This window comes from Amblyraja radiata, chromosome 47 (assembly GCF_010909765.2).
Source record: "Amblyraja radiata isolate CabotCenter1 chromosome 47, sAmbRad1.1.pri, whole genome shotgun sequence".
NCBI classification, from domain to species: Eukaryota; Metazoa; Chordata; class Chondrichthyes; order Rajiformes; family Rajidae; genus Amblyraja; species Amblyraja radiata.
The window spans coordinates 7987875-8015614 of NC_046002.1; the positions used below are offsets into that span (position 1 = coordinate 7987875).

The 27740-nt window shown below is 44.1% G+C and overlaps 1 protein-coding gene across 2 annotated transcripts in view; it reads left to right on the forward strand.

Annotated features, from left to right (window-relative positions):
- Positions 1–27740, forward strand: part of rprd2 (regulation of nuclear pre-mRNA domain containing 2) — a 60018-nt gene that overhangs the window by 10097 nt on the left and 22181 nt on the right. For both annotated transcript variants that reach the window (XM_033015904.1, XM_033015902.1), the window contains exons 2-4: positions 17689–17818; positions 23015–23115; positions 26133–26171. In XM_033015904.1, the coding sequence (XP_032871795.1) occupies positions 17689–17818; positions 23015–23115; positions 26133–26171 (270 nt within the window). The remainder of the gene's footprint in view (positions 1–17688; positions 17819–23014; positions 23116–26132; positions 26172–27740) is intronic.

The window sequence follows — 27740 nt, forward strand, 5'->3', positions numbered from 1 at the left end:
AAGCAAATATTATTTACAACTGCTCCTCGACATGGGGTTACGTTCTGATAAACCCATCGTAAATCGAAAATATCGCAAGTCGAAAAGGCATTTAATACAAAGTGATCACGTGACCGGAGGGAGACAATGCTGGAGAAACTCAGTGGGTGAGGCAGCATCTATGGAGCGAAGGAAATAGGCGACGTTTCGGGCCGAGACCCTTCTTCAGAGTCGGGCACGTGACCAGAAGTGACGTGCGACTCGCTGCTGTGCCGAGCATTTGCCGATCGTAAAGTCTAGATATCGGAAGTCGAAGCATCGTAAATCGGGGAGCATCCATGTTGCTAAAGAAATTGGATATGAAATGAGGGTGGATATGCCTTGGTTCAGAGTGATGGAAGCAGATCCTGTGAATATTTTTAAGGCAGAACTATGCTTGAGTCTTGATCTCGAAGTGAAAGGTTAGGATGGGTTGAAAGGCAGTGTTGAGGTTACAGTTTGATCAGCTTATAGTCAAGTCAGCCATGATCTCAGAATGGTGGAGCAGTGGTGGGCGATGAGTGACTTTTTGAGCAAGTGATAGACCAGGACATTGTCCAAAATGATGAATAAAATAATGGATAAGTGTATGGCATCCAATTGTAATAAATGGGCAAAGTTCAACATTTGACCCATCGTCTATTCTGAATTAGTGATCCATGCATGCCAGTGCAAACAAGTCAAGAATTCTACTGAATTAGATAGAGATTAAATAGGAGAGATTTGCATCAGGACGAGATACGCTGCTTTAACCTGGTTTAGTAACAAGTTATCATTCAGATTCATAACTCAACAATTTCCTCTCTGAGATATAACAGGAGACAATGTCTGTGACAACAATACCTCCAGGGCAGGGAAACATTGTAGAGTGATGATGCACCAAGTGATAAATGAAAATAATTAAGCTTATTCTCATCAATGAGAACTAGGCATTAATGGCAAGGGTTATTGCTCATCCTTGATTGGTTTTGAAAAGGTGGTGGCAAGTTACCTTCAAATTCAAAGGTAGACTAAAATGCTGGAGAAACTCAGCAGGTCAGGCAGCATCTATGGAGAACATGGATAGGTGACGTTTCACAGAGTGCTGGAGTAACTCAGCGGGTCAGGCAGCATCTGTGGAGAACATGGATAGGTGACGTTTCACAGTGCTGGAGTAACTCAGCGGGTCAGGCAGCATCTGTGGAGAACATGGATAGGTGACGTATCACAGAATGCGGAAGTAACTCAGTGGGTCAGGCTGCATCTGTGGAGAACATGGATAGGTGACGTTCCACAGAGTGCTGGAGTAACTCAGCGGGTCAGGCAGCATCTCTGGAGAGAAGGAATAGGTGACGTTTTGTGTCAAGACTCTTCAAATTCAAAGGAGTCAATAATATTCCTGTGTATTCGGTGATGTACGTGTAGTTCAAATGTTTTTTAACTGGCACATTTTGTACAGAAAAGAATAACATAAACCAAAAGGGATTTCAGAACAATTATTTAATTTCATGGTCATTGCTCTTATTGGCCGCTGTGTTTAAGGCGGACAAGAAGCATGTTACAGTGAGTTTACAGGGAGTTCATAAGTTACAGGAGCAGAATTAGGCCATTTGGCCCATCAAGTCTACTCCGCCATTCAATCATGGCTGATCTATCTTTCCTCTCAACCCCATTCTTCTGCCTTCTCCACATAACCTCAGACACCTGTGCTAATCAAAAAGCTGTCAATCTCCGCCTTAAAAATATCCATCGACTTGAGGTGGGAATGGGGTTCCAGCAAGTTTCAAGGGAGCATGTGAACGGGGGTCCAAGTGAGTTCAAAGAGAATGTGGGAGTGGAGGTGCCGATAAGTTTAAATGGATTGTAGAAAATGGTTTCCTTCAATATAAAGGGAGCGCTGGAAACTGGGTCCTAGTGCGTTTAAAAGGAATGTGGGAACTCCAGGGTGGGTTGGTTTAAAGGGATTTTCTTTATTATAAAAGTTAATTTTCTTGTAAGTTGAAATCTTTTTTTATGTTCTCGCATCTGAAAAAACAAGTCAATTATTGTTCATACTTCTCTGGTTCATGGTGCCAGTGAATGGGTGCAGGCTGAAGTGACAATTGGACATTATATGGGAAGGGTCGGTCCAAAGTTCACCATCTCGACCCAAAACGTCACCTATTTCCTTCGCTCCATTGATGCTGCCTCACCTGCTGAGTTTCTCCAGCATTTTTGTCTACCTTTGATTTCTCCAGCATCTGCAGTTCTTTCTTAAACATACAAAATAAATAGATTTGTTTTTGACCAGCTCCCATCAAACTAAATTTCCATGGTGCTCCACTGTGAGTTTGTTTTGAGGTATATTCAATTGATGAATGACTTTGAGAGTTCAGGCCTCAAGGCCTTTCATTATTATTTTCTATTGGATTATTGATCCTTGCTGGCATTGATACGGAACTTTATTTATTATGAATATTCATTTGATTTAAAACGTTGTAGAAATAATTGTGCCTCAAGTTGTTAGCTTTATTATTGAGTCAACTATTTAGTATTTTCATTAATTATCCTAAATCACATTCATCAGTACCAGTGACAATAGCTGTAAACATCATCGGTTATACAGTCCAATTACTTCTATTGAGTACCAGTGTTATCAAGTTTCTATGTGTCTATGATCATAAGATACAGGAGCAAAATCTCTGCCGTTCACTCATGGCTGATCTATTTTTCACTCTCAACCCCATTCTCCTGCCTTCTCCCTCCCCGTAACCCCTGATGCCCTTGCTAATCAAGAACCTACCAATTTCTGCTTTAAAAAAATACCCAATGACTTGGCCTCCACAGCCATCTGTGGTAATGAATTCCACAGATTCATCACCCTAAAGATATCCCTTCTCATCTCCTTTCTAAAGGAACGTCCTTTTATTCTGAGGCTGTCCTCTGGTCCAATACTCTCCCACTAGTGGAAACATCCACCACACCCACTCTATCCAGGCCTTTCACTATTCAATTGGAAATGTTCTTGGCTCATTGCTGTCAGCTCTGTTACTCGATGAACTATATTTAAGTAGAATCAGAAACTATTATATTGTATTTAAGAAGGAACTGCAGATGCTGGAAAATCGAAGGTACACAAAAAAGCTGGAGAAACTCAGCGGGTGCAGCTGCATCTATGGAGCGAATGAAATAGGCAACGTTCGGGCTGAAGAAGGGTTTCGGCCCGAAACGTTGCCTATTTCCTTCGCTCCATAGATGCTGCTGCACCCGCTGAGTTTCTCCAGCATTTTTGTGTACCAACTATTGTATTGTGTTTGATTGTCTACAATTGATATTTCAACAGCACTAACTTGAATTTGAATTGTGCTTTAATAAACAAAAACCTTTTTCAGGTCTCTAAAATAAATGAGTACTAATAAATATGAAGGCATTGTTAGGAGAAGAAACACAACATTTGGATAAAAAGAAAGGGGCTTAGGTGCAGGAGATAGCAGAATCAGGGTTCAAACGCATTCAGACAAGAGCTGTTGCCCAAATCAGTCTCGCTGAATGGTGTTCTTTCCACTGTCTTTGTGTTTCTTCTGCTATTTTTCATGCTGGCTTCTCTGTCTTGGTATTATCATTGTGTGTACTTGTTTTAATCTGTTCCCTTATTCTCCTCTCCACTTTTGGCCCAGATACTGTTGAACAAATTATTCCTCCTCCTCAACTTTACTGTGTTGAATGCAACACATTTAGCTTGTAACTTGCTCCTTCTCATTATCTGCCCACCATAAAAAGCTCTCACCTGTTCACCAAATCTAGTTGATTGTCATGGCTGCAAATATGATGAGATACAGGTGCAAAGAAAATATTGCAAATTCTAAAATCAAAAGCTTGAAGTTGCTAGTTTCTTACATGCTTGGCTTTTCTGCTGATCGAAGAGACAGACTGGGTTTTCCCCCCTTTCTCTGTCGAATATTGCTGTTTCTGGAAACCCTTTGATACCTCGTGTAAATAGCTGTCTGAAGCTTGAATTTGTTCCCAGGCTGGTCATTGACAGGTGGAGGTGAAGGCTGTTGTTGGTTGTGCATTGTTCTGCTTCAGTATGCCTTTATGCAGAACTAGCTGCACAATGATCACAAGGCCAAGCATTTCAAAGCAGATTGTAGTCAATATTAATTTGTGAAGACTAGATCAATTATGTTTCGTTGTTGTTCTTGACTATAATGTGATAATTTTCAATATGTTTTCTTGCGATTATGTTTAGTTAGCTTCATATAATAAATTCTTCATCCTAGGTAGACAAAAATGCTGGAGAAACTCAGCGGGTGCAGCAGCATCTATGGGGCGAGGGAAATAGGCAACGTTTTGGCACGAAACGTTGCCTATTTCCTTCTCTCCATAGATGCTGCTGCACCCGCTGAGTTTCTCCAGCATTTTTGTCCACCTTTGATTTTCCAGCATCTGCAGTTCCTTCTTAAATTCTTCATCCTATAAGCTGTTGGTTGGTTTTTGTACCTGATTGTGCTCTATGATAGCAAATACTTTTAAAATCACCAGTTATGCTGTCTTATTATAGTAATCTTGTAGTTGAATTGGTTTAGTTTCTGTGATTGTTTTGGGAGAACTGTGTAAGTCTGCTTCATTTGCCCGCAGTCGAAGTGTGGTTATTTATACTGAAATACTTTTGCCTATTTAAACACGGATTTAAATTCACTGAAACCGAAATTTTTATCTCATCTCTTTAAACACGTTGCGATGTCTGTAATAGCTTCATCCTCTGGAATTTTGTGGCTGGCTTCCCATCAGAAACAGCTCTGGATAGTTTAGATTTGTTCTCAAACATTGCTGCACCAGAGGTTTAGAAACAGGCGCATACATTGTGAGAAACATTGAAACATATAAGATTGTTAAGGGCTTGGACACGCTAGAGGCAGGAAACATGTTCCCGGTGTTGAGGGAGTCCAGAACCAGGGGCCACACACAGTTGAAGAATAAGGGGGTAAGCCATTTAGTACGGAGACGAGGAAACACTTTTTCACCCAGAGAGTGGCGAGTCTGTGGAATTCTCTGCCTCAGAGGGCCGGTTCTCTGGATACTTTCAAGAGAGAGCTAGATAGGGCACGTAAAGATAGTGGAGTCAGGGGATATGGGGAGAAGGCAGGAACGGGGTACTGATTGGGGATGATCAGCCATGATCACATTGAATGGCGGTGCTGGCTCGAAGGGCCAAATGGCCTCTACTCCTGCACCTGTTGTCTATTGTCTATTGAGAAATATAATGTAAATGGGTTTACATCATTTATTGTTTTTTAAACACAGCCTTTTGCATTGGTTGATAGAGACTCAAAGCAGGAATACCAAAGGTTAATTGTGCAATGAGATCTTGTTCAAAGGCAAAGGTTATAATTGTGCAAAGAAATTGGAAAACACAACTTAGTTCAAATAAAATACAGATTTGGAAAAAATCAGTAGAAAGCTCATGTTATATGGAAGGTAGGTAAAAATGCTGGAAAAACTCAGCGGGCGAGGCAGCATCTATGGAGCGAAGGAAATAGGTGATGTTTCAGGTCATGTTATATGGAAGTTCGTGTACTCGTTTTGCATTAATGTTGCAAAAAAATTATTGAAAGAATTTATCATTGTGTCGGGCTTTTTTTTTTTGCAGTGTTGTAGTTGTGTGCAAGTTCAGAGGGAGGCACTCCTTGATTCAGCTAACTGTCTAAAGGTGTTTTATGTGTTGTGGATTATAAAAGCTCGTGCTGATAATCTGCCCTCTTTAATCTCCTGTCTAATCTTGAGCAGAAAAGAAGTTTGATGTACTGTCCTGGAGCCCATATACACACACACATATATAATATGTATATAATATAACATAAACACAGAAAGGTTGAATAAGTTAGGTCTTTATTCTTTGGAGCGCAGAAGGTTAAGGGGGGACTTGGTAGAGGTCTTTAAAATGATGAGAGGGATAGACAGAGTTGACGTGGATAAGCTTTTCCCATTGAGAGTAGGGAAGATTCAAACGAGGACATGACTTCAGAATTAAGGGACAGAAGTTTAGGGGTAACATGAGGGGGAACTTCTTTACTCAGAGAGTGGTGGCTGTGTGGAATGAGCTTCCAGTGGAAGTGGTGGAGGCAGGTTCGATTTTATCATTTAAAAATAAATTGGATATGTATATGGAGGGGAAAGGAATGGAGGGTTATGGTCTGAGTGCAGGTAGATGGGACTAGGGGAAAATAAATGTTCGGCACGGACTTGTAGGGCCGAGATGGCCTGTTTCCGTGCTGTCATTGTTATATGGTTTATATGGTGTGTGTGTGTCTAATTTGTGTCAAATTGAGAAGTTAGCAAGCATTTCAAACTCTACATGATTTTCACTAAAAACAAAGTATTTTGGAAGATTATCAGCCCAGCACAAACCTTTCTTTGAAGAAAACATTTTAAGGTTTGTTTCAGTCTTACCACATGAAACTTTGTTTAAAATACTGAGCAATGCAAGTTTTTTTTCAGGTCTGAGGTTTTACATTATGCCACTTGTTCCAATGCATCGGCCTTTAAAACAAACCATGGGTTTGTGCCAGGACTATGTTTCAAATACACATTTCCTCAAATGACAAACACATTGAGAGTGACCGCAAATTTCATTATCAATGTCAACCTTCACTGAGAGTAGTTGCTGGGATATGGCAGATTGATCCTATCTGTTAACGAGAAGTGTACTTGTTGTGATGCAGCTGGGGCTGCTGTCCCACAGATGTTGAATGTAAGGAAAACAGACATGTGTAAGATGTTGAAATGTAAGGCCCATGCTCTTGTATTTCAGTGAGGGAATGTATAATGGTTTGGCGCTATTCTTCCGACTATGTACAAATGCAAACATCTCATTGCAGCTTGACCACTGAAACTTGGTTAACCTGGGTTCCAGAGCATTGTTGCAGTATGCTGAACAGTTTTCCCTTAATTCTGCAGATTGGCACACTCTTATGGGATGTTTGTTGCAGCAAGGAAGATTGATAAAAGTGTTGGGGGCAATGATGAACCTGGTCTTCATTGAGAAGGTTTTGTCGTTAACATGTGCAAAACCCAATAGCTATGATGCCTGCCTTGTATACTTCTGAGACACGAATTGTCTTCAGCAGGCATCTAAAGGCACTGGTAAAAAATACTGTGCCGTCCGTCCTGGGAAAATCCTCCAAATCCACTGAAAAGATCAGGCATGGAAATCGCTATCAAAAATTACGGGGGACACAATTGCTTGGCGGCTGCACACACACGTGCGCACACGCAGGCACACACACACTCACGCACGCGAGGTTTCGGCCGTGGGCCCTGTGGACGGTAACATCGGGAGCAGACCTGGTTGGTGACCGACTCCAAACTCCAGCAACAGCAGCTTTGTCCACCCCGAATCGTGGGGCTTGAATCGGCCCGTTCATGGGGTATTTCATCGGCCGGCGGGGGCTTCAGCATCGGGACCCTCGATCACCTCGATGCAGCAGTTTGATTTTAAGCCGCGCCGGGTGCTGAAAGGCCCCGTGAACTGGCCGATTCAGTCCTTAGAAAGCGTCTGATGAAGTCCGGATTACAAAACATAGGGGGGGGGGGTTGTCCCCCACCTCTCGAAGCGGGACACACACACACACACATGTCCCCCCCAGGATCTGCGCCCCCTGGAAAAGATAACCAAATCAGTCCGTGCCAGGCAAGCTTGCAGTATTGAAGCTCTAATTACACTCAGTAAGGGTGGCGTATACCAAAGATCGTATTGCAAGCAAGATAAACCACTCGACGAAAAAGACATGGGCAGGTTCATGGGTAATTTTCGGCCCCATTTCCGTAATCGGCTTCCGTCTCCGCACCAAAGATCCCGTCATAGATACTAGTGCGGAGACGGAAGCCGGTTATGGAAACATCCTCGTAAAAATCAAAGTTCTTTGGTAAAAATCTTCTCCTCATTTTCAGAATTATAATTTATTAACACAAACTGTTCCCCCGCAACGTTGATTACACTGCGAGAGGGATAACCAAAGTCGGGTCGGGTTACTGAAATGCATGAAAAAAAGGCCCACGTTCCGCTCTGTTGCGTACTACACGTCGGCCCATTGCATTTAGTGGTCTATCTATAGGATCTTTGGCATATACATGAACGAGCGACCAGAGCAAGCTGCTGACGTGGCAACAGGTAAAATGTTTAAATGACATCTGAAGAAGTTCATGGATAGAAAAGGGTAGAATGAAGGCTAATGGGACTCCCACAGATAAAAGATCTTGGTCGGCATGGAGTTTTAAACTATGTTGGTTGATATGCATCCATGCACAAACAAAGTACGGTTTTCATATCTTATTATGCAAAGATTTTCTAATACGCTACCATTCAAAGGTTCATTTATTGTCACATACACCAATTGGTGTAGTGAAATTCCAGTTGCCATTGCAGCACATTAATAAGAATACAACATAACATTATAAAGAAATTTAACATAAAACATAACATTCACTTCTGGTCTCGACCCGAAACGTCGCCTATTCCTTCGCTCCATAGATGCTGCCTCACCCGCTGAGTTTCTCCAGCATTTTTGTCTACTATTCACTTAGTGATTTTATGTTAGCCCATACCTTGTACTTCCTCTGTTGCTTCTTTTTCTGTTTCTTTCAAACTTCATTTGAGTATAGGAGCAGGGAGGTTCTACTGCAGTCGTACAGGGTCTTGGTGAGACCACACCTGGAGTATTGCGTACAGTTTTGGTCTCCTAATCTGAGGAAGGACATTCTTGCCATAGAGGGAGTACAGAGAAGGTTCACCAGACTGATTCCTGGGATGGCAGGACTTTCATATGAAGAAAGACTGGATAGACTCGGCTTGTACACGCTAGAATTTAGAAGATTGAGGGGGGATCTTATAGAAACTTACAAAATTCTTAAGGGGTTGGACAGGCTAGATGCAGGAAGATTATTCCCGATGTTGAGGAAGTCCAGAACAAGGGGTCACTGTTTAAGGATAAGAGGGAAGTCTTTTAGGACCGAGATGAGAAAATCATTTTTTACACAGAGAGTGGTGAATCTGTGGAATTCTCTGCCGCAGAAGGTAGTTGAGGCCAGTTCATTGGTTAGATTTAAGAGGGAGTTAGATGCGGCCCTTGTGGCTAAAGGGTCAGGGGGTATGGAGAGAAGGCAGGTACAGGATACTGAGTTGGATGATCAGCCATGATCATATTCGGGACGACAGATGGCACAATGGGCTAAGTGTTTGGCTGGCAACCTGAAGGTGGCCGGTTCGAATCCTGCTTGGAGTGTGTACTGTCGTGTGTCCTTGGGCAAGACACTTCACCCACCTTTGCCAGTGTGTGAATGTGTGTGAGTGATTGATGGTGGTCGGAGGGGCCGTAGGCGCAGAATGGCAGCCACGCTTCCGTCAGTCTGCCCCAGGGCAGCTGTGGCTACAGAAGTAGCTTACCACCACCGAGTGTGACTGAGGAGTGAATGAATAATGCGATGTAAAGCGCCTTGAGTATTAGAAAGGCGCTATATAAATCCCATCCATTATTATTATTATATTGAATGGCGGTGCAGGCTCGAAGGGCTGAATGGCCTACTCCTGCACCTATTTTCTATGTTTCTATTCCTGATGGCCTCCGTCTCATCCTCTCTGTTATCACAGCGTGACAGCGGAGGCATTTGCCTGACCGTAGCAGCTGGAACAGTCCGTTGCTGGGGTGGTAGGGGTCCTTCATTATGTTGCTGGATCTGCACCTCCTGGTGTATAGGTCCTGCAGTGGGGCGAGTTTAGTTCCCATAGTGCGTTCGGCCGAACGCACTACTCTCTGCAGAGCCTTCCTGTCCTGGGCAGAGCTGTTCCCAAACCAGATTGAGATGTTGCCGGACAAGATGCTTTCTACAGCCCCAGAGTAGAAGCACTGAAGGATCCTCGGTGAGGCTCTGAATTTCCTCAGCTGCCTGAGGTGGTAAAGGCACTGCCTTGCCTTCTTAAAAGCTGCGAAAGCTTATAAGAGAAAAGTCATCTATATAAACTGAAAGTAGACAAAAATGCTGGAGAAACTCAGCGGGTGAGGCAGCATCTATGTAGCGAAGGAAATAGGCAACGTTTCGGGTCGAAACCTTTTTGATTTATTTTTGCAGCCCGTAGTTGACGCATGACTTTACTGGCGTGTCTGTTGGGCCAAACGTGAATAAAAATTGTTTAAAACTTGGATCTAATTTTCACTAAATTATATTGCGAAAATGAGTTAAATAAACAGTTGGAGAAGCACAATATTGTTTCCAGCTTGCTGAATTAAAGAGTCTGGTGCTGCACTGACATGTGTTTAAGAAGGAACTGCAGATGCTGTAAAATCGAAGGTAGACTAAAGTGCTGGAGAAACTCAGCGGGTGCGGCAGCATCTATGGAGCGAAGGAAATAGGCAACGTTTCGTGCCGAAACGTTGCCTATTTCCTTCGCTCCATAGATGCTGCCGCACCCGCTGAGTTTCTCCAGTACTTTTGTCTACCTGAACTCTTGGATGATCAGCCATGATCATATTGAATGGCGGTGCAGGCTCAAAGGGCCGAATGGCCTACTCCTGCACCTATTTTCTATGTTTCTATGTGCAGTCACGATTTATGTGGTTGATCCAATTGAGTTTCTGATGAAATGTGGGCACTACCTCCCCCTGGATTTATGTGGGGAACTCGGCAATGGGAGTGCTATTGAATGTCATGTCCAGGCGGTTAGACTCTCTCTTGTTAGCGGCAGTCATTTGTTTGCCACTGGTACAGTGCAAATGTTATGCCCCTGTCCCACTTAGGAAACCTGAACGAAACCTCTGGAGACTTTCTGCCCCGCCGAAGGTTTCCGTGCGGCTCCCGGAGGTTTTTGTCAGTCTCCCTACCTGCTTCCACTACCTGCAACCTCCAGGAACCGCACGGAAACCTTGGGTGGGGCGCAAAGTCTCCAGAGGTTTCCGTTCAGGTTTCCTAAGTGGGACAGGGGATCACTTTCCACCAAGCCTGAATGTTGTCTGGATCTCCCTGGGCACATGTGTGAACTGGTTCCTTTACCGAGGAGTTGTTACTGAAAGTGATCTTTGCACAAACGTCAGTGAACTTCTCCACATCTAACATTCCAATGGAAGTAAGGTAATTGGTGAAGCAGCTGAAAGTGGTTGGGTCAGGGACTCTGCCTTGTGGAACGATGCAGTAATGTGCTGAGACCGGGATAATTGTCCTCCCATCAGTCACAATCACCCTCCAGACGTTGGTGCCCTTGATCCTCGTTGCTCATTGCCTTCAGTTTTACCAAGTTTCATCATTGTCACAAGGTTAAATACTGTCTTTAGCAATATCTCACTTTGCTTTTGAAATACAACCCATTCTGACTAAACCCTTCTACATCTCTAGTTTCCCTCACCCCTGACACTCATGGCCCTGTCCCACTGTACGAGCTAATTCAAGAGCTCTCCCGAGTTAAAAAAAAAATCAAACTCGTGGTAAGCACGTAGAATGTACGTAGCGGGTACGTCGGAGCTCGGGACGTCTCTTAGCGGTTCGTAACGCTAACGGCAGGTTTCGGGTAAGCTCGGGAAGACGTGAAGATTTTTCAACTTGTTGAAAAATGTATACAAGAGCCCCGAGTACCTACGAGCGGCTATTACCGTAATTCTCTGAGTTCGAATCCAGGGAAACTCGGGAGAACTCTTGAATGAACTCGTACAGTGGGACAGCCCCATCAGTCTGAAGAAGGGTCTCGACCCGAAACGTCATCCCAATCCTTCTCTCCAGAGATGCTGCCTGACCCGTTGAGTTATTCCAGCATTTTGTGTCTATTCTGACTGAGGCTGTGATGAAGTCTGGAGCAGATTGAACCTGGTGAAATCCGAATAGGGCATTGCTGATGAAACCTTGCACTGCTTTGTTCTTCTTCTTCTTTGGAGTTTTACGGCAGCTGGCATCCGCAATGTTGCATTGCTGCCACCTTCTGGTTTCATTCCACAGTACTCATGTCTTTATATTAGATCCTTTTTATAAGCCCAGAGACCCTCAAGAAATCAAACAACAACTTTATTCCTTTTTCTTTCCCTCCACACTCTAGAATGTTCTTCACTGATATTTCTGTCAATCCAATTTTCCTCATTTCAATGATCATAAATCCTCTTTCTGTCTCATATCTCCTACATGCAACTAGGGCATGCTGAACTGTTTCTGGTTGATGGCATTCCTCACACAGCCCAGTAGGGTGTTTTCCCAATATTTTTAATATGTTGTTCAGGTGAGTGTGTCCTATCCTCAATCTTGTTAATACTACCTGTTCCCTCCTGTTCCCCCCTCTTCTTGCTGTAATGCCCACCCTGTTTTGTAGCGAATAGAGGTGTCTCCCCTTTGTCTCCTGTTCCCAGTATTGTTGCCACTCCTGATTTATTTTCTTCCACACAATGTGTTTTCCTTCAGATTTGGATAGTTGTAAGTTTACCTCTATGTTTCTTTTTTTTACAGCCTCCTTTGCCAATTTATCCACCTTTTCATTCCCTAGAACACCAATGTGTGCTGGGACCCACAACAAAGTCACGTCACTGCCCCTCCTTGTCATTTGGCTTAATAGTAGCAGGATTTCATAAACTAAGTCAGGCCGCCTATGGGATGCACCAGACCCAATACTCTGGATTGCAGATAATGAGTCGCTACATATTACTACTTTACATGGTTGCACCTGTTCCATCCACCGAACTGCCATCAAAATAGCGTACAGTTCCACTGTATATACTGTCAAATAGTTGTGCACTGCTTTGTTGATTAACACAATAGTATTTGGATGTTATCTAGTCTAATTGGATTGGTCCTGCTTAGTGTTGACAGAACACACCTGGGCATTTTTCACATTGATGGATAGTAGTTGTGTCTACTAAAACAGCTTGGTGAGGGGAGTGGTTTAAGAAAGAACTGCATATGCTGGAAAAATCGAAGGTAGACAAAATAGAGCGAAGGAATAGGTGATGTGTCGGGTCGAGACCCTTCTTCAGACTGATGTGGAGGTGTGAGGGGAGGGGGGCGGGAAGAAGAAAGGAAGAGGCAGAGACAGTGGGCTGTGGGAGAGCTGGGAAGGGGAGGGGAAGGAGGGAGAAAGCAGGGACTACCTGAAATTGGAGAAGTCAATGTTCATACCGCTGGGGTGTAAACTGCCCAAGCGAAATATGAGGTGCTGCTCCTCCAATTTGCCATGGGACTCACTCTGGCCATTGAGGAGGCCCAGGACAGAAAGGTCGTATTCGGAATGGGAGGGGGAGTTGAAGTGCTGGGTTTATTCCTTCGCTCCATAGATGCTGCCTCGCCCGCTGAGTTTCTCCAGCATTTGTGTCTACCTTTGGTGAGGGAAGTGGATGGTCCTGAAGTTCAGGTCTTTGACTACAGCATGGAAGACTGATTCCACAGCTTTTTCATATATGAGTGCCCTCAGCCATTTCTTGGCGTTAGTTAGGGTGTATCAATTAGCTGGGGGTGAGCTTCTGTGGTAATGGAGGTTTATGGACAAAGCTTGAGATGGGTCATCCACTGGGCACCTTAGGCTGGTTGCAGCTGCCTTTAATACGCATTGTGGATGGTTTTAGAGTCCTCTCTTCCCAAAGGCTGTTACTAACACATGCATCATGAGCAGGAATTGTCTGCACTGCCATTGAATTAAATCATTATCGTCACCTTAATTCTGCAATGCCAGCTGCCAGTTAATCTTTTTTCTCTCTTGCACATTAAGTATCTATCAACCTCTTAAAACACTCTGCTTCCACCACCCTTTGAGAGTTTCCCCAACAGGTAATTCCTTAGTTTTTAAATGTGGTCCCTGCTTTAAATTCTGTCACGTAAGGAAACATCCTCTCCATGTCCCTCTTATCAAGACATCTCAGAATCTTCTAAGCTTCAAGATCAATTTCTGAGATTTCAATTAATCTTCCACCATCACTCGTGACTCGTGGATGTGATAGGAATAGAAACATAGAAAATAGGTGCAGGAGGAGGCCATTCTACCCTTCGAGCCAGCACCGCCATTCATTGTGATCATGGCACACCATCCCCAATCAATAACCCGTGCCTGCCTTCTCCCCATATCCCTTGATTCCACTAGCCCCTAGAGCTCTATCTAACTCTCTCTTAAATCCATCCAGTGATTTGGCCTCCACTGCCCTCTGTGGCAGGGAATTCCACAAATTCACAACTCTCTGGGTGAAAAAGTTTTTTCTCACCTCAGTCTTAAATGGCCTCCCCTTTATTCTAAGACTGGCCCCTGGTTCTGGACTTTATGTAGAATGTAGAACTTTGATTAGATCTGTTGGCAATGAGATGGATTCATTGTTTACATTGCTTGTTCTTTGCTGTTTGGCAAATACATAGACTTCTGTGTTGGTTAGCTTATGGCTGATGCTCCTATTAGCATTCTTTCTACGCTCGTGAAAGCAAATGATCCCTCAGCTTGATTTTCATAACAATATGATGAAACTATAACAGTCGGCCCTTGAGATTACTAAGGGAAAAGCAACAAAAATGTCCTTGCTCATTATTCAATTGCTCCTACGCGGGATTAAACTGTGCTGGAATGTCTTTTTACAGTTTGCAGACTGCTGGTGTAAAAGATTTAGGTATTGGTGACAAGCCCGCTATCAATTTGTAACTAGAAAAGAATGCTGGAGAGGCATTAAGGAATAAAAATGTTTCACAACCTGTGAAGTGGATGTTGATTTAATAAATGTTTAAGAAAGAACTGCAGATGCTGGAAAAAATCGAAGGTAGACAAAAATGCTGGAGAAACTCAGCGGGTGAGGCAGCGTCTATGGAGCGAAGGAATAGGTCTCGACACGAAACGTCACCTATTCCTTCGCTCCATAGATGCTGCCTCACCCGCTGAGTTTCTCCAGCATTTTTGTCTACCGTTGGTTTAATAAAGATAATTTCAGAAGTTACCAAAAATGTTTAAGACAATGGTCCATACTAGTTCATCATTAAAACAATATCCTTAACCCTCGGGCATAGGCTGAACATGTAATGTATTCCAGTCTGTATTTTAAGACTCCTTGATCCTGCTGTGACCGATTTTTCTGCTGTGAAATAAACCTCTTTAACTTAAGGGCCTGTCCCACTTATGCGACTTCTTCGGCGACTGTCGGCACCCGTCGTAGGTCGTTGCAGGTCGGCGAAAATGTTCAACATGTTGAAAATTCAGCGGCGACCAGAAAGCCGCTACGACTCTTTGGGCGACTGAGGAGACGACTCACGACCATACAGGCGACATGTCGCGGGGTGAAGCCTGTATGGTCGTGAGTAGCCGCCCAAAGAGTCGTACCTTGTTCTGGATTTTCAACATGTTGAACATTTTCGGCGACCTGTAACGACCTATGACGGGTGCCGGCAGTCGCCGAAAAAGTCGCATAAGTGGGACAGGCCCATAAGTTTGGGATTGAGAATGAATGTAAATACAATTTGAGTAAAATTTACGACCGAGACTGCAGGTCCTCACTCTACCTCACTACCCAGGAGTTGCAGGTATGTTGGTGGTGATGGTATTGGAGCATTTGAGGAGATGAATTAAAAGCACATGCAACAAACCTTGTGTACAGTTAGCAGTTGCAGTGTTATTCTTTTTACAAGAGTAGGTGTACAGGCCCAATGCGGACATTACCCATATAGAAATGAGCTCTTGGTTTGATTCTCAAGAAGAATTTTTTAAACTCATATGATCAGCATCAGAAGGAGACTTCAGCGTGGTACAACAGCATTGTGAAGAATATCGTTTTCATATCGGGTGCGCTCCATATAACCATATAACAATTACAGCACGGAAACAGGCCATCTCGGCCCTTCTAGACCATGCCGAACACTTACTCTCACCTAGTCCCATCTACCTGCACTCAGACCATAACCCTCCATTCCTTTTCCGTCCATATACCTATCCAATTTATTTTTAAATGATAAAATCGAACCTGCCTCCACCACTTCCACTGGAAGCTCATTCTACACAGCTACCACACTCTGAGTAAAGAAGTTCCCCCTCATGTTGCCCCTAAACTTTTGCCCCTTAATTCTCAAATCATGTCCTCTTGTTTGAATCTTCCCCACTCTCAATGGAAAAAGCTTATCCACGTCAACTCTGATATAAATTAGTTTTTGCATGTTGGCTGGTGTGGGCAAGATGGGCCGAAGGGCTTGTTTCCATGCTGTAAGACTCTATGATTTACAATCTTGTAACCATGGCTAATATTGGTGCTATTGTAATATTTCTCACAGAGATGCTGCCTGTCCCACTGAGTTACTCCAGCATTTTGTGTCTATCCTTGGTTTAAACCAGCATCTGTAGTTCCTTCCTACACTAATATTTGTGCACTGAGACACAAATGGGAAAAACATCATCCAGGTTCTCGTTCCTATTGTACTCGCTATAGTAATTGAAAGAACAAAGATTTGCCGTCTGGATTGAATTTTCAATTCACTTCACATGTCATCCACAAGTGAAGCAGTCCCTGAAGCAGACAGAAAGCCAGGCTTGTGGCCTCCTCGTAGGTGGCATGTGACATTTGCATCACGGCCCAAATGGCCATCTCCATCAAGAGAGTGTCCACTCAGCTCCCGTGGCATTCAGTGGCACTCCCGTTGCTAAGTCCATCTTGATGATGAGAGCCATTTGATCACCACTTCAACTTTGTAAGCCGCACAAAAACTGCAACGAGCCAGAGCCGTTATGAAGATCACTTGAGTCTGAAGAAGGGTTTCGGCCCGAAATGTTGCCTATCTCCTTCGCTCCATAGATGCTGCTGCACCCGCTGAGTTTCTCCAGCATTTTTGTGTACCTTCGATTTTTCCAGCATCTGCAGTTTCTTCTTAAACACTTGACTGGTGGGAGCAGAAACAACCACAGAGCAGTACTGAACTGCTATCGACCTCTTTGTTGGCCCTCGGACTATCCGAAGAAGGCCGTGCTATAGAAGGGTCTCGACCCGAAATATTGCCTATTCCTTCGCTCCATAGATGCTGCCTAACCCGCTGAGTTTCTCCAGCACTTTTGTCTACCTTCGATTTTTCCAGCGTCTGCAGTTCCTTCTTAAACACTCTGACTATCCTTGATCAGACTTTGCTGGCTTTACCTTGCACTAAACGTTATTCCCTTATCATGTACCTGTATGCTGTAAATGGCTGGATTGTAATCATGTATTGTATTTCTGCTGACTGGATAGTACGCGACAAAAGCTTCTCACTGTACCTCGGTACACGGGACAATAAACTAGACAGCAACAATCCGGTGTGGAAGTTTGCTACTGGAAATATTGCCTTGAGCCAAACCTAATGGATTTTGTGTCCCTGAACGTTATAAGATTGAAGGTAGCCAAAAATGCTGGAGAAACTCAGCGGGTGAGGCAGCATCTATGGAGCGAAGAAAATAGGCAACGTTTCGTCCCGAAACGTTGCCTATTTCCTTCGCTCCATAGATGATGCCTCACCCGCTGAGTTTCTCCAGCATTTTTCTCCACCGATTTTCTAGCATCTGCAGTTCCTTCTTAAACGTTATAAGATTGAAATTGGTTTACAATCACCAGCCCTTTATGCCCACATAACGTTCGTATATAATTCTGCAGCTGATGTTGCACTGTGTAGAATATTTAATTTTGGTAAATTAGAAAATTATATTGCACTTTTTTCCAACCTGCCAGAGTACCACCGCAAACTAATAAATCTTTCTGTTTCCCCCTTTTTTAGCTTCAATCACCCATCGATTGAACCTGTTCTATGTTGCCAACGATGTTATTCAGAATTGCAAAAGGAAAAATGCGATTATATTTCGGGATGCTTTTTCAGAGGTCCTGGTAGAAGCAGGTGCACTGGTGAGGTAAGTGAAGACTTTAAAATGCATATTTCTTGCCATTCACTTTCAATGACTATGTGTGTGACTTCCCACTGTCTCCGTTATGAAGGACGGGACAGTCATTTATGTTGCAAAGGATGTGTGTTGGGCAGGTCTTTGGCAATCAGGAGCCAGATAAAGGAGTCAAGAGCTCCTATTAATTGCTGGGCAAAGATAACCAGATGGAAATGTCCTGCAGGCTGAACATTATGCTCACCTGATCTAGTGTATAACTTTTATTGTATCACTTAGAGTAACTTGGACAGTGGGCAGGTGCTATAGACCTGCACGGGAAGGTAGACGCTCCCGCCCCCACGAGTCTCGGGCAGATGGGGCTCGTCAGCCTGGGAAGGCGGTCCATCTAGGAGAGGGAAAACTCTGATTTAAAACCTCCAGTGCCTTGTGGCCATATCCAGTCATGGAAAAGGCTCCAGGAGTAAACCTCAAGAAAATCCAGTCGGAGCCCTTTTATTTAGAATAATTTATTCCAAATAACAAGTGGTCCCAGATGAGGATACACCATTATTAAAACAAGTTTTGTTGATCTTTTGCTTCATAGTTTGTGTCTTTCCCATTTTTTTATTGTACCATGTCTTAACATTTCTGATATCTTTGTGTAAAATCTTTTGAAAATTTGCTTTATCCCATGTAATTCCCTTAAAAAAAAATTGCAATGTGACCCATCAATCTGCAAACTGATGTAGCATGAAATGTTATTCATTATTTTGCGTGTAGATGGTTTCAGGAATAATTTAGTTTACTTCCTGGTGCATACTCTTTCCCCTCTTTTGAATGGATTGACAACATGTTGTCAGTCTGCACTTTTAGCTGCAGTGAGGTCTGTATTAAAAATAAGTCAACCTAGATCTGGAAAATTATGTGGCCAAATCATAACTGGTTTGTGGCACTTAATGAAAATCAAAATAAATAGACACGACGAATTAACATTATTGAATCCGATTGCCTTTTTAAATAAAAATCACTATCAGCTTGGTGCAAATAATTTGTCGGGGTCACCAATGTAGAGGCACAAACGTCGTGAATAAATGGATTCTTTATTTAGGCATTGTAGGTTGGAAATACATGGACGTTTAACACTCTAACATAATAGTTGTTGTTGAGAGGTGGTTGCCTCGTGAGCTCAGTTTAGCTCCTGCTGCGGTGGCAGGACACTCTCATGAAGTGAGAGGAAGCGGGAGAGCAAGAGAGCGAGAGAGGGAAGGTCAGTTCTTATATACTAGGGCACACCCACATATATCCCGTGACCCCTTCCCAGGGTTGCCGAGGATTCGCACAGCAGGAGTGGCCTAACCACGACAACACAAGCCGCTACAACATTAATAATAATTGATCATCCTCACCATGTGAAGTGCAGTGAACTATTTAATTTAATTTGTGTGTGTATAAGGATGTTTTAAGGGCCTGTCCCACTTTCACGACCTCTGCCGAGTTTGCCCTTGACTCGTACTCACAGCATGGTCGTCATGAGGTCGTAGGTAGGTCGTGATGCTAGTCATAGGTACTCGTGGCATCAAGTAGGTCGCGGCATTTTTCTAGCCTGATGATAAAATGTCCAGTAGAAAAGATCATGAAAAATGTCCACGAGGAAAAAAGGTTGTGAGTTAGGTCATGAAAGTAGGACAGGCCCTTTACAGTCCCAGGCTGTGATATTACATTGTTGGTTGAAGCTCCTACACGATCATGTCTAAACGTGTCGCGAGGTATCATGTGTGAATTTGATTGGGAGCGGTAATGTTTCTACCTGTCAAGTTAGTGTTGCGTCTACCCTTGTTGCACTTGTCCTTGGCAAGCTGCTATTGTGCTGACAAACTATAAACATGTCCCGATATTATGTACGACTGTAAAATGCCCGGGGGGGATCTGGCCACACAATTTGCAGTGATAGCCTATCGGCAGCATCTTCTGATTTAAAAGTAAAAGTTTGACTAATTTGTGGAATGCATACATGTGAACTTGTTCATTGAAATTCCGTAGCTGCTATCAGAACTGTTGTTGAAGTTAAATTTTCCAATATTTAAAAAAATCACAGTGCTTTGGGTATTTGTAAAGTATTGCCATTGCTTGAAATGTCAGAATGTTTCAATGTCATTTAATATAATTGTTTCTTGCCGCGATACTGGTTAACATATCTGGTTGTACAAATCTGTGTGTTTGTGTGTGCAATGTATTTATTTCAGATCAGTATTTCATCATTCTGCGTTAAAATTGTTTAATTTTTTTTGTTTCTATCTTATTCCTGACCATGTCCGATCCTGTAAAAGGCTTAAATGTTTTGTCAAAATTGTGCTGTAGTGTTTTACTTCCCAGTTCACTGTTTGTTGGGACACTTGAGTGTGCTGGGTTGGAATTCCTACACATTTGGTGTGCATGGTTGCTCAGTCTGCTTGTTGCTGGGCGTCAGCACTTTGCTTTAACTGCAACCTTCCCGCAGCCCACTTCAGGGGAAGGTTGATCTCGGAGGTCACTAGAGAGATGTGAACATCGTGGAGGTCAGTGTCGAACCTTGTTATTTGTTTGGAGATGCAAGAAACCGCAGGTGCTGGTGTCTTGAGCAAAGAGCAAAGTGCTGGAGCAACCCAATGGGTCAGGCAGCAGCTGTGGAGGGAAATGGCAGAATGAGGAAAGGCCCCGACCCAAATAGGTCGCCTGTCCGTTCCCTCCATGGATGTTAACTGACCTTCTGAGTTCCCCAAGGTAGACAAAAATCCTCAGCGGGCGAGGCAGCATCTATGCAACGAAGGAATAGGTGACGTTTCGGGTCGAGACCCTTCTTCAGACAAGCAGACTGAAGTGCCCCCAGCATTTTTGTTTTCCATTGTTATTTGCTACGTGTTGCAAAATTAGTTTTATTTTCCTGATGTTAATTATTAGTGAAATGTTGCCACTTTTCAATTAACATTGGAAATTGGTGTGGAGTTCTTGCATCCGTTTCCAAATAAAATGGGTCAGAAACTATTTTTTTAAAATGTAAGTAAATAGGACATGGGCTGATTTAGTGCAGAGTTATTGATAACCGGATAAAACATTTGTACTGAAATACACAGCAGGTTGGGCAAGATGTATAAAGTGAGAAGATGGTTTAAATGTTTAAGTTGTACCCTTATTGGAACTGAGACCTATAAGATGAGGAGGCATTTTAGGTGGACAAAAATGCTGGAGAAACTCAGCGGGCGAGGCAGCGTCTATGGAGCGAAGGAAATAGGCGACTTTTCGGGTGGAGACCCTTCTTCAGACCTTTTATTTATGGGGAGGTATTTTGGGAATGTGTAGAGGAGGGGAAATGGAAATACGGGCAGCGGTCGGTGGATGCATCAATTGCCTAAATGGATTGGTCAGTTTCCAAAGAGCATAATGGATATGAAGAAGGTTCTCGACCCAAAACGTCACCTATTCCTTCGCTCCACAGATGCTGCCTCACCCGCTGAGTTTCTCCGGCATTTTTGTCTACCTGGGTTTGAAAGATCATTGAGTGATCATCGATCATTGAGCATTCCCCCCCTCTCTCTCTCTCTCTCTCCGTCCCTCCCCTACCCAAGTCGTACATGTTTGATAGTCGTCTTGTTGAGTCTCAAGGGCCTGCCCCACTTTGGCGTCATTTGCGCGTAATTTACACGACATAATTTACGCGTCACGACGTGGTGCGTGGCGACGTAGGCAGTGACGCACGGCACCCCAGGATTTTGGAAGGTACAAAATCTTTGCGCGCCATCTGCGTGAAGCGCAAATGACTCCCAAGTGGGACAGGCCCTTCATTGTCTGTACTCATTCTCACCTAGCCCACAGCTAACAATGGCCTGTTACCTTTATTATTATTATTACCTTTTTGCAGATCTTTCATTCATTTGTTCTAGATCTGTCTACATCACAGTCAATATCTCTTGTCTCCCTCTCCCCAGACTCTCAGTCTAAAGAAGGGTCTCGTCCCGAAACGTCACCTATTCCTTTCCTCCATAGATGAGTAGGTTATATGTAGGAAGGAACTGCAGATGCTGGTTTAAATTGAAAATAGACACAAAATGCTGGAGTAACTCAGCGGGACAGGCAGCTTCTCTGGAGAAACGGAATAGGTAATGTTTCAGGTCGAAACCCCTTCTTCAGACTAAGTGGACCTTCTTCCTCACAAGGTTATTGTCTGTTTAACCCTAGAGCTCACACACTGGGGAAGCAGGGTGGGGGAAAATGGCCAACATAGGATGTTAGGAGGGAAATAAATAGAGGTGTCATGGCACAGCTAGCGTAGGCAGGGTAAACACTGGAGGTTGTAAATAATAGAATTAATAAATCCAGCCGAACAACAGGCTTCTTATCCATTGAGGGGGAATAGTTAGTTGTACGGGGTCTTGCAGTTGTACAGGGTCTTGGTGAGACCACACCTAGAGTATTGCATACAGTTTTGGTCTCCAAATCTGAGGAAGGACATTATTGCCATAGAGGGAGTGCAGAGAAGGTTCACCAGACTGATTACTGGGATGTCAGGACTTTCATATGAAGAAAGACTGGATAGACTCGGCTTGTACTCGCTAGAATTTAGGAGATTGAGGGGGGATCTTATAGAAACTTACAAAATTCTTAAGGGGTTGGACAGGCTAGATGCAGGAAGATTGTTCCCGATGTTGGGGAAGTCCAGGACAAGGGGTCACAGCTTAAGGATAGAGGGGAAATCCTTTAGGACCGAGATGAGAAAAACTTTTTTCACACAGAGTGGTGAATCTCTGGAACGCTCTGCCACAGAAGGTAGTTGAGGCCAGTTCATTGGCTATATTTAAGAGGGAGTTAGATGTGGCCCTTGTGGCTAAAGGGATCAGGGGGTATGGAGAGAAGGCAGGTACAGGATACTGAGTTGGATGATCAGCCATGATCATATTGAATGGCGGTGCAGGCTCGAAGGGCCGAATGGCCTACTCCTGCACCTATTTTCTATGTTTCTATGTTTGTTCACATTTTTAGATTTAGATTTTTATCCGTTACAACTGATTGACATCTATGGAGGAGAGACTTTCAAGGTGACGGGGTCTGGGTATAGCACAAAATCCCCTCCTACACAACTCAAATACATTTTACCTGATAATGAATTATCAAGTTTCGTAAGCTGAGCAATCTGTTGTGATTTCAAACCAGAACCGATTCACAAATGGCTGTTTACTTTTTGACGTTCTTTAGGGATCCTTCTATTCGAAAATCAGTGGACCGGATATTTACAATATGGGAGCAGAGGAGTGTCTATCCTGAGGAACTGATTGTGGATCTTCGTGCTGCTCTCGGTAAGGCAACCCGTGCAAAAACCGACATATTTTGTGTAACATCTTCCAATCGACAGCAAATGGGTGATCATTACCCTAAGCAACGCTATGTTTAAGAAGGAACTGCAGATGCTGGACAATCGAAGGTAGACAAAAATGCTGGAGAAACTCAGCGGGTGAGGCAGCATCTATGGAGCGAAGGAATAGGTGACTCACCCGCTGAGTTTCTCCAGCATTTTTGTCTACCTAAGCAGCGGTATCATCTGTTGTTGAAGAGTCTGTAGGTGGACCATGTTGTTACCTTTTGTCCCTTTATTTAGCCTCTGACCCATCCCTTTAGTTTTTCAGACAAGGTAGATCAGTGACCATGAAGGATATGAGTGGTCTTCTGCCTTGTTGGACATCTAGTAGTTTATTCGTTTGTTGTAAGCTCTGCATTCACTCCACACTCATGAAGTGTTAATCCAGTTTGTGTATTAAATATCAGTTTCGAGCATTTCCCACATCACCAAAAAACTTGGCTCGGCGATCGCTTCGCCCAACACCTCCGCTCGGTTCGCAATAACCAACCTGATCTCCCAGTGACTCAGCACTTCAACTCCCCTCTCCCATTCCCAATCCGACCTCTCTGTCCTGGGCCTCCTCCATGGCCAGAGTGAGTCCCACCGTAAATTGGAGGAGCAGCACCTCATATTTTGCTTGGGTAGTTTACACCCCAGCGGTATTGAACATTGACTTCTCCAATTTCAGGTAGTCCCTGCTTTCTCCCTCTTTCCCCTCTGCTTTCCAGCTCTCTCACAGCACACTGTCGCCGTCTCTCCCTTTCTTCTTCCCCCCCCCCCTCCCACCCCCACATCAGTCTGAAGAAGGGTCTCGACCTGAAATGTCACCTATTTCCTTCGCTCCATAGATGCAGCCTCACCTGCTGAGTTTCTCCAGCATTTTTGTCTACCAAAACATCACGCTCCTTTGCGATACTGCATTATAGAACTTTGAATCTCGCCTGAATAAAATTCCCATGGAGGCCACCCAAAATTTGAAGCCTGCTTTTTTTAGTGGCTACTCATAGTTAACTAGGTGAAGCTTCACGACACTTGCAAAGAGTGAACCTTGTGTAGTGATGTGGAGCCAAAATCTAGTTAAGTGCACATTGTGGGAAGGATAGTGAAGATAGTTAAAGATAGTTAAGCTGCAATGTCCATTCCTGTGCAATAGAATCAACATAATTGTAAGTTAACGTTTAAAGTGTAGTGGCTTTCATTAACTCTCTCTAACTTCAAGTAACCCTTGCATTCCCTCTCTCACCATCCCTCCTCCTCCCTAGTACTCTTGCTAATTTATTATTTTTTTTTTTTTAATGCATTTTTATTAGAGGCATATCATAGTCCAAACCAATACAGACTTTGTTTAACGGTTACATATTAAATATCCAGGTTTTCAGGGACCCAGTCGTTACCAAAGTAGCTGGGATCCTCCTTTATCAGTTACATATTAACATTGCCTCTAATTATTTATTTATATTTATAGATAGGAAAAATAAAGAAAGAAAGAAATTAGAAAAATAAGATAAACTATCAATAATACAACTTAGGAGATAGGTACTCTTGCTAATTTCACCGTTAGTATTCCTTCGTTATCACCTGGTCCGCAGCCAACAATGGACCCTTGTGGGTTTCACCCTTCCTGGGCCGTCAGTGCCGGCTCTGATTTGTCCTGTGCCTTTTCATACCTCCAGTTTCCCTGTCCCTGGCCGGACTCTCAGTCTGAAGAAGGGTCTCAACCCGAAATGCCACCTGTTCCTTCTCTCCAGAGATGCTGCCTGACTCGCTGAGTAAAGGGCCTGTCCCACTTTCACGACCTAATTCACGACCTTTTTTTACTCGTGGACATTTTTCATCATGTCGAAAAAACGCCCCGACCTACTTGATGCCACGAGTACCTACGACTAGCATCGCGACCTACTACGACCTACCTACGACCACGTGACGACCATACTGCGAGTGTGAGTCAAGGGCAAACTCGGCAGAGGTCGTGAATTAGGTCGTGAAAGTGGAACAGGCCCTTAAACTCCAGCATTTTCTGTCCATCTGCTTTCCTTCAGGTTGTGGGACAGTTTTGCTTTCCCATTTCACCTTTAAAAAAGAAAAAAAAAAAAAAGAAAAAAGGTTCCTGCAATTAAAAGAGAATATGTCAAGTAAAGTTCAGTGACCTGAGGCAGAGACCGTTTGGAGAAAAATCATCAAACATGGAACATGAGCACTCTCTACCGATGCTGCCCAATTGACTTAGTGTTTCGGAAGGAACTGGTTTACACCGAAGATAGACACAAAAAAGCTGGAGTAACTCAGCGGGACAGGCAGCATCTCTGGAGAGAAGGAGTGTGTGGTGTTTCACGTTGAGACCCTTGTTCTCGACCTGAAACGTCGCCCATTCCTTCTCTCCAGAGATGCTGCCTGTCCCGCTGAGTTACTCCAGCATTTTGTGTCTATCTCCGATTAAACCAGCATCTGCAGTTCCTCCCTGCACAAGGTTTAGAGAGAACGGGACCAGACTTGACCTTACTCTTGCTTTCCTGCTTTTTGCCGACCAGCAATCCCCACACACTTACGCTACCCTACACGCACCAGGGACCAATTAACCTACAAGCCTGTACGTCTTTGGAGTGTGGGAGGAAACCAGAGCACCCGGAGAAAACCCACGCAGGTCACGGGAAGAACGTATAAACTCTGTACAGACAGCACCCGTAGTCAGGATCGAATCCGGATCTCGGGCGCTGTGAGGCAGCAACTCTACTGCTGCGCCACCGTGCCACCCTAAAGGTGTTTAGAGAGATGTTCTATTTCAAGCCATCATCACCAGCGATGATGATTAACAGGGCCCAGATGTGTTAAGACTGTAAGTTTTTAATAGTTAGCACTTCCCTTAACTGCAAATTCCAAACAAATAATAAAAGTGAATCTGGAGCGGTTGTTACAAGAAGACCTCAGGCTCGGCAGGCACAAAATTCACTATTTCTCACTTGTTTCCATCCATTTTAGTTGGACGAAAGACAACTGACTTCACAAAAGTGAAACCAGGTATGGATAAAACTTCTGGCAGGAGGGAAGATGTATTCAAAATCTGATTATTGTCTAAACTATTGAATATATGGAGACGTTGTCTACTGTTGTTGTTTCAGCTTACTCTTGAAGCTGACAAACAAACTCTATTTTGGGCCATGTAGGATACTGTGGGTCTTGCTCTTTCACTGCAAGGCAGTTTAGTCTGCCACTGAAATGTCTTTCACTATATTTAATAAATTAAAATGCTAGTGATTAGTTGATCATTAAAAGTTCTGAGCTGTGTCATGTGCCCTTTAATCTTTGTTTCTTGGTTTCCTGGTCCTCCAAAATATTCCAAATGGAATTTAAACTGGAGGTGGTGGAGGGAGGACTTAAGCCAGAGAGGGTTCTTGGGAAGAAAGAGCTACCTTAAATGTAGTTGCATCTGGTTGGGTAACTATGGTAGGGTGAAGACTATTCCGTGCTTGAATTGTGCCTTCACTGAGAAACTGCTCATTCTGGACTTCCACTGCCCTGAACATCTATAGACTTCTTCTTCAAAACCATTTGAGTTACTGCAGTTTTTTCAAACAGATATACACCAAGAGAAATCAATAGAAATAATATAGAATTGTCGCTTCATCTCGGTTCTTGTTCCCATTCAACTTCCAACAGCCAGGCACTTTGTGGATCCCCTTCTAACTGTCCCTATACCAGCCAAAGTAAGGGCTTTGAGGGTGGGCAGGGTTGGGGAAGGTGCAGGGGTTGGATATTCCCCAGGGAATTGGGTGGTGGGATGTTTGAGATGGGGTGACCTTGACTGTGGTGCCAGTGTCGACTTTCATCCTGCCTCAGAGGGCGGTGGAGGCGGGTTCTCTGGATGCTTTCAAGAGAGCTAAATAGGGCTCAGGGGAGAAGGCAGGAACGGGGTACTGATTGGGGTTGATCGGCCAGGATCACATTGAATGGTGGTGCTCGCTCATAGGGCCGAATGGCGTACTCCTGCACCTATTGTCTATTGCCACTCGGACCGCTCCAGATGGTTGGGAGCGCTGGGAGGGCGGATCTGGGTGCGCTATCTTCTTCCGTCATACTCCAGTATGGGCAGTTGGAGGTCACGTACTGCACCGCTCACTGTGGCCCAGGAGACATGCGCCTGAGAGCTTCTGCAGAGACATCGCTGCGTCACAGTGTACTCTCTGGCATTCAAACCACAGGCACTAGACTCTTGCAGTCAGGGAGAATCACAGCTGAGCCCTGAGACCAGTGTGAAAAATATACATCCTCTAGATGCGCTGGGACGTATCCTCAGTGACGTGACCTGGGGTCATCGGGTGTTTCGGGTCTCACAACATCAGACACCCTCGCCCAGGCGACCCAGCCAGGGTTGATCAGGCCCCGACTTGCATCCCAGCAGCAACCACCCATGGATGAGCCATCTTAGTAACTACTCTGCATGGGGTTGGGAGATTCTAGTGCATGGAGGGACTGGGCTCTGTGGGGTGAGTCTTGGCTGGGCTCCAGGTTCAAGGCCTGTGCGCTGCTCCTCTTTCTCCTTCATTCTCGCCTGATGGATCATGGTGTTTCATTAGGCCTTTCCGTAGC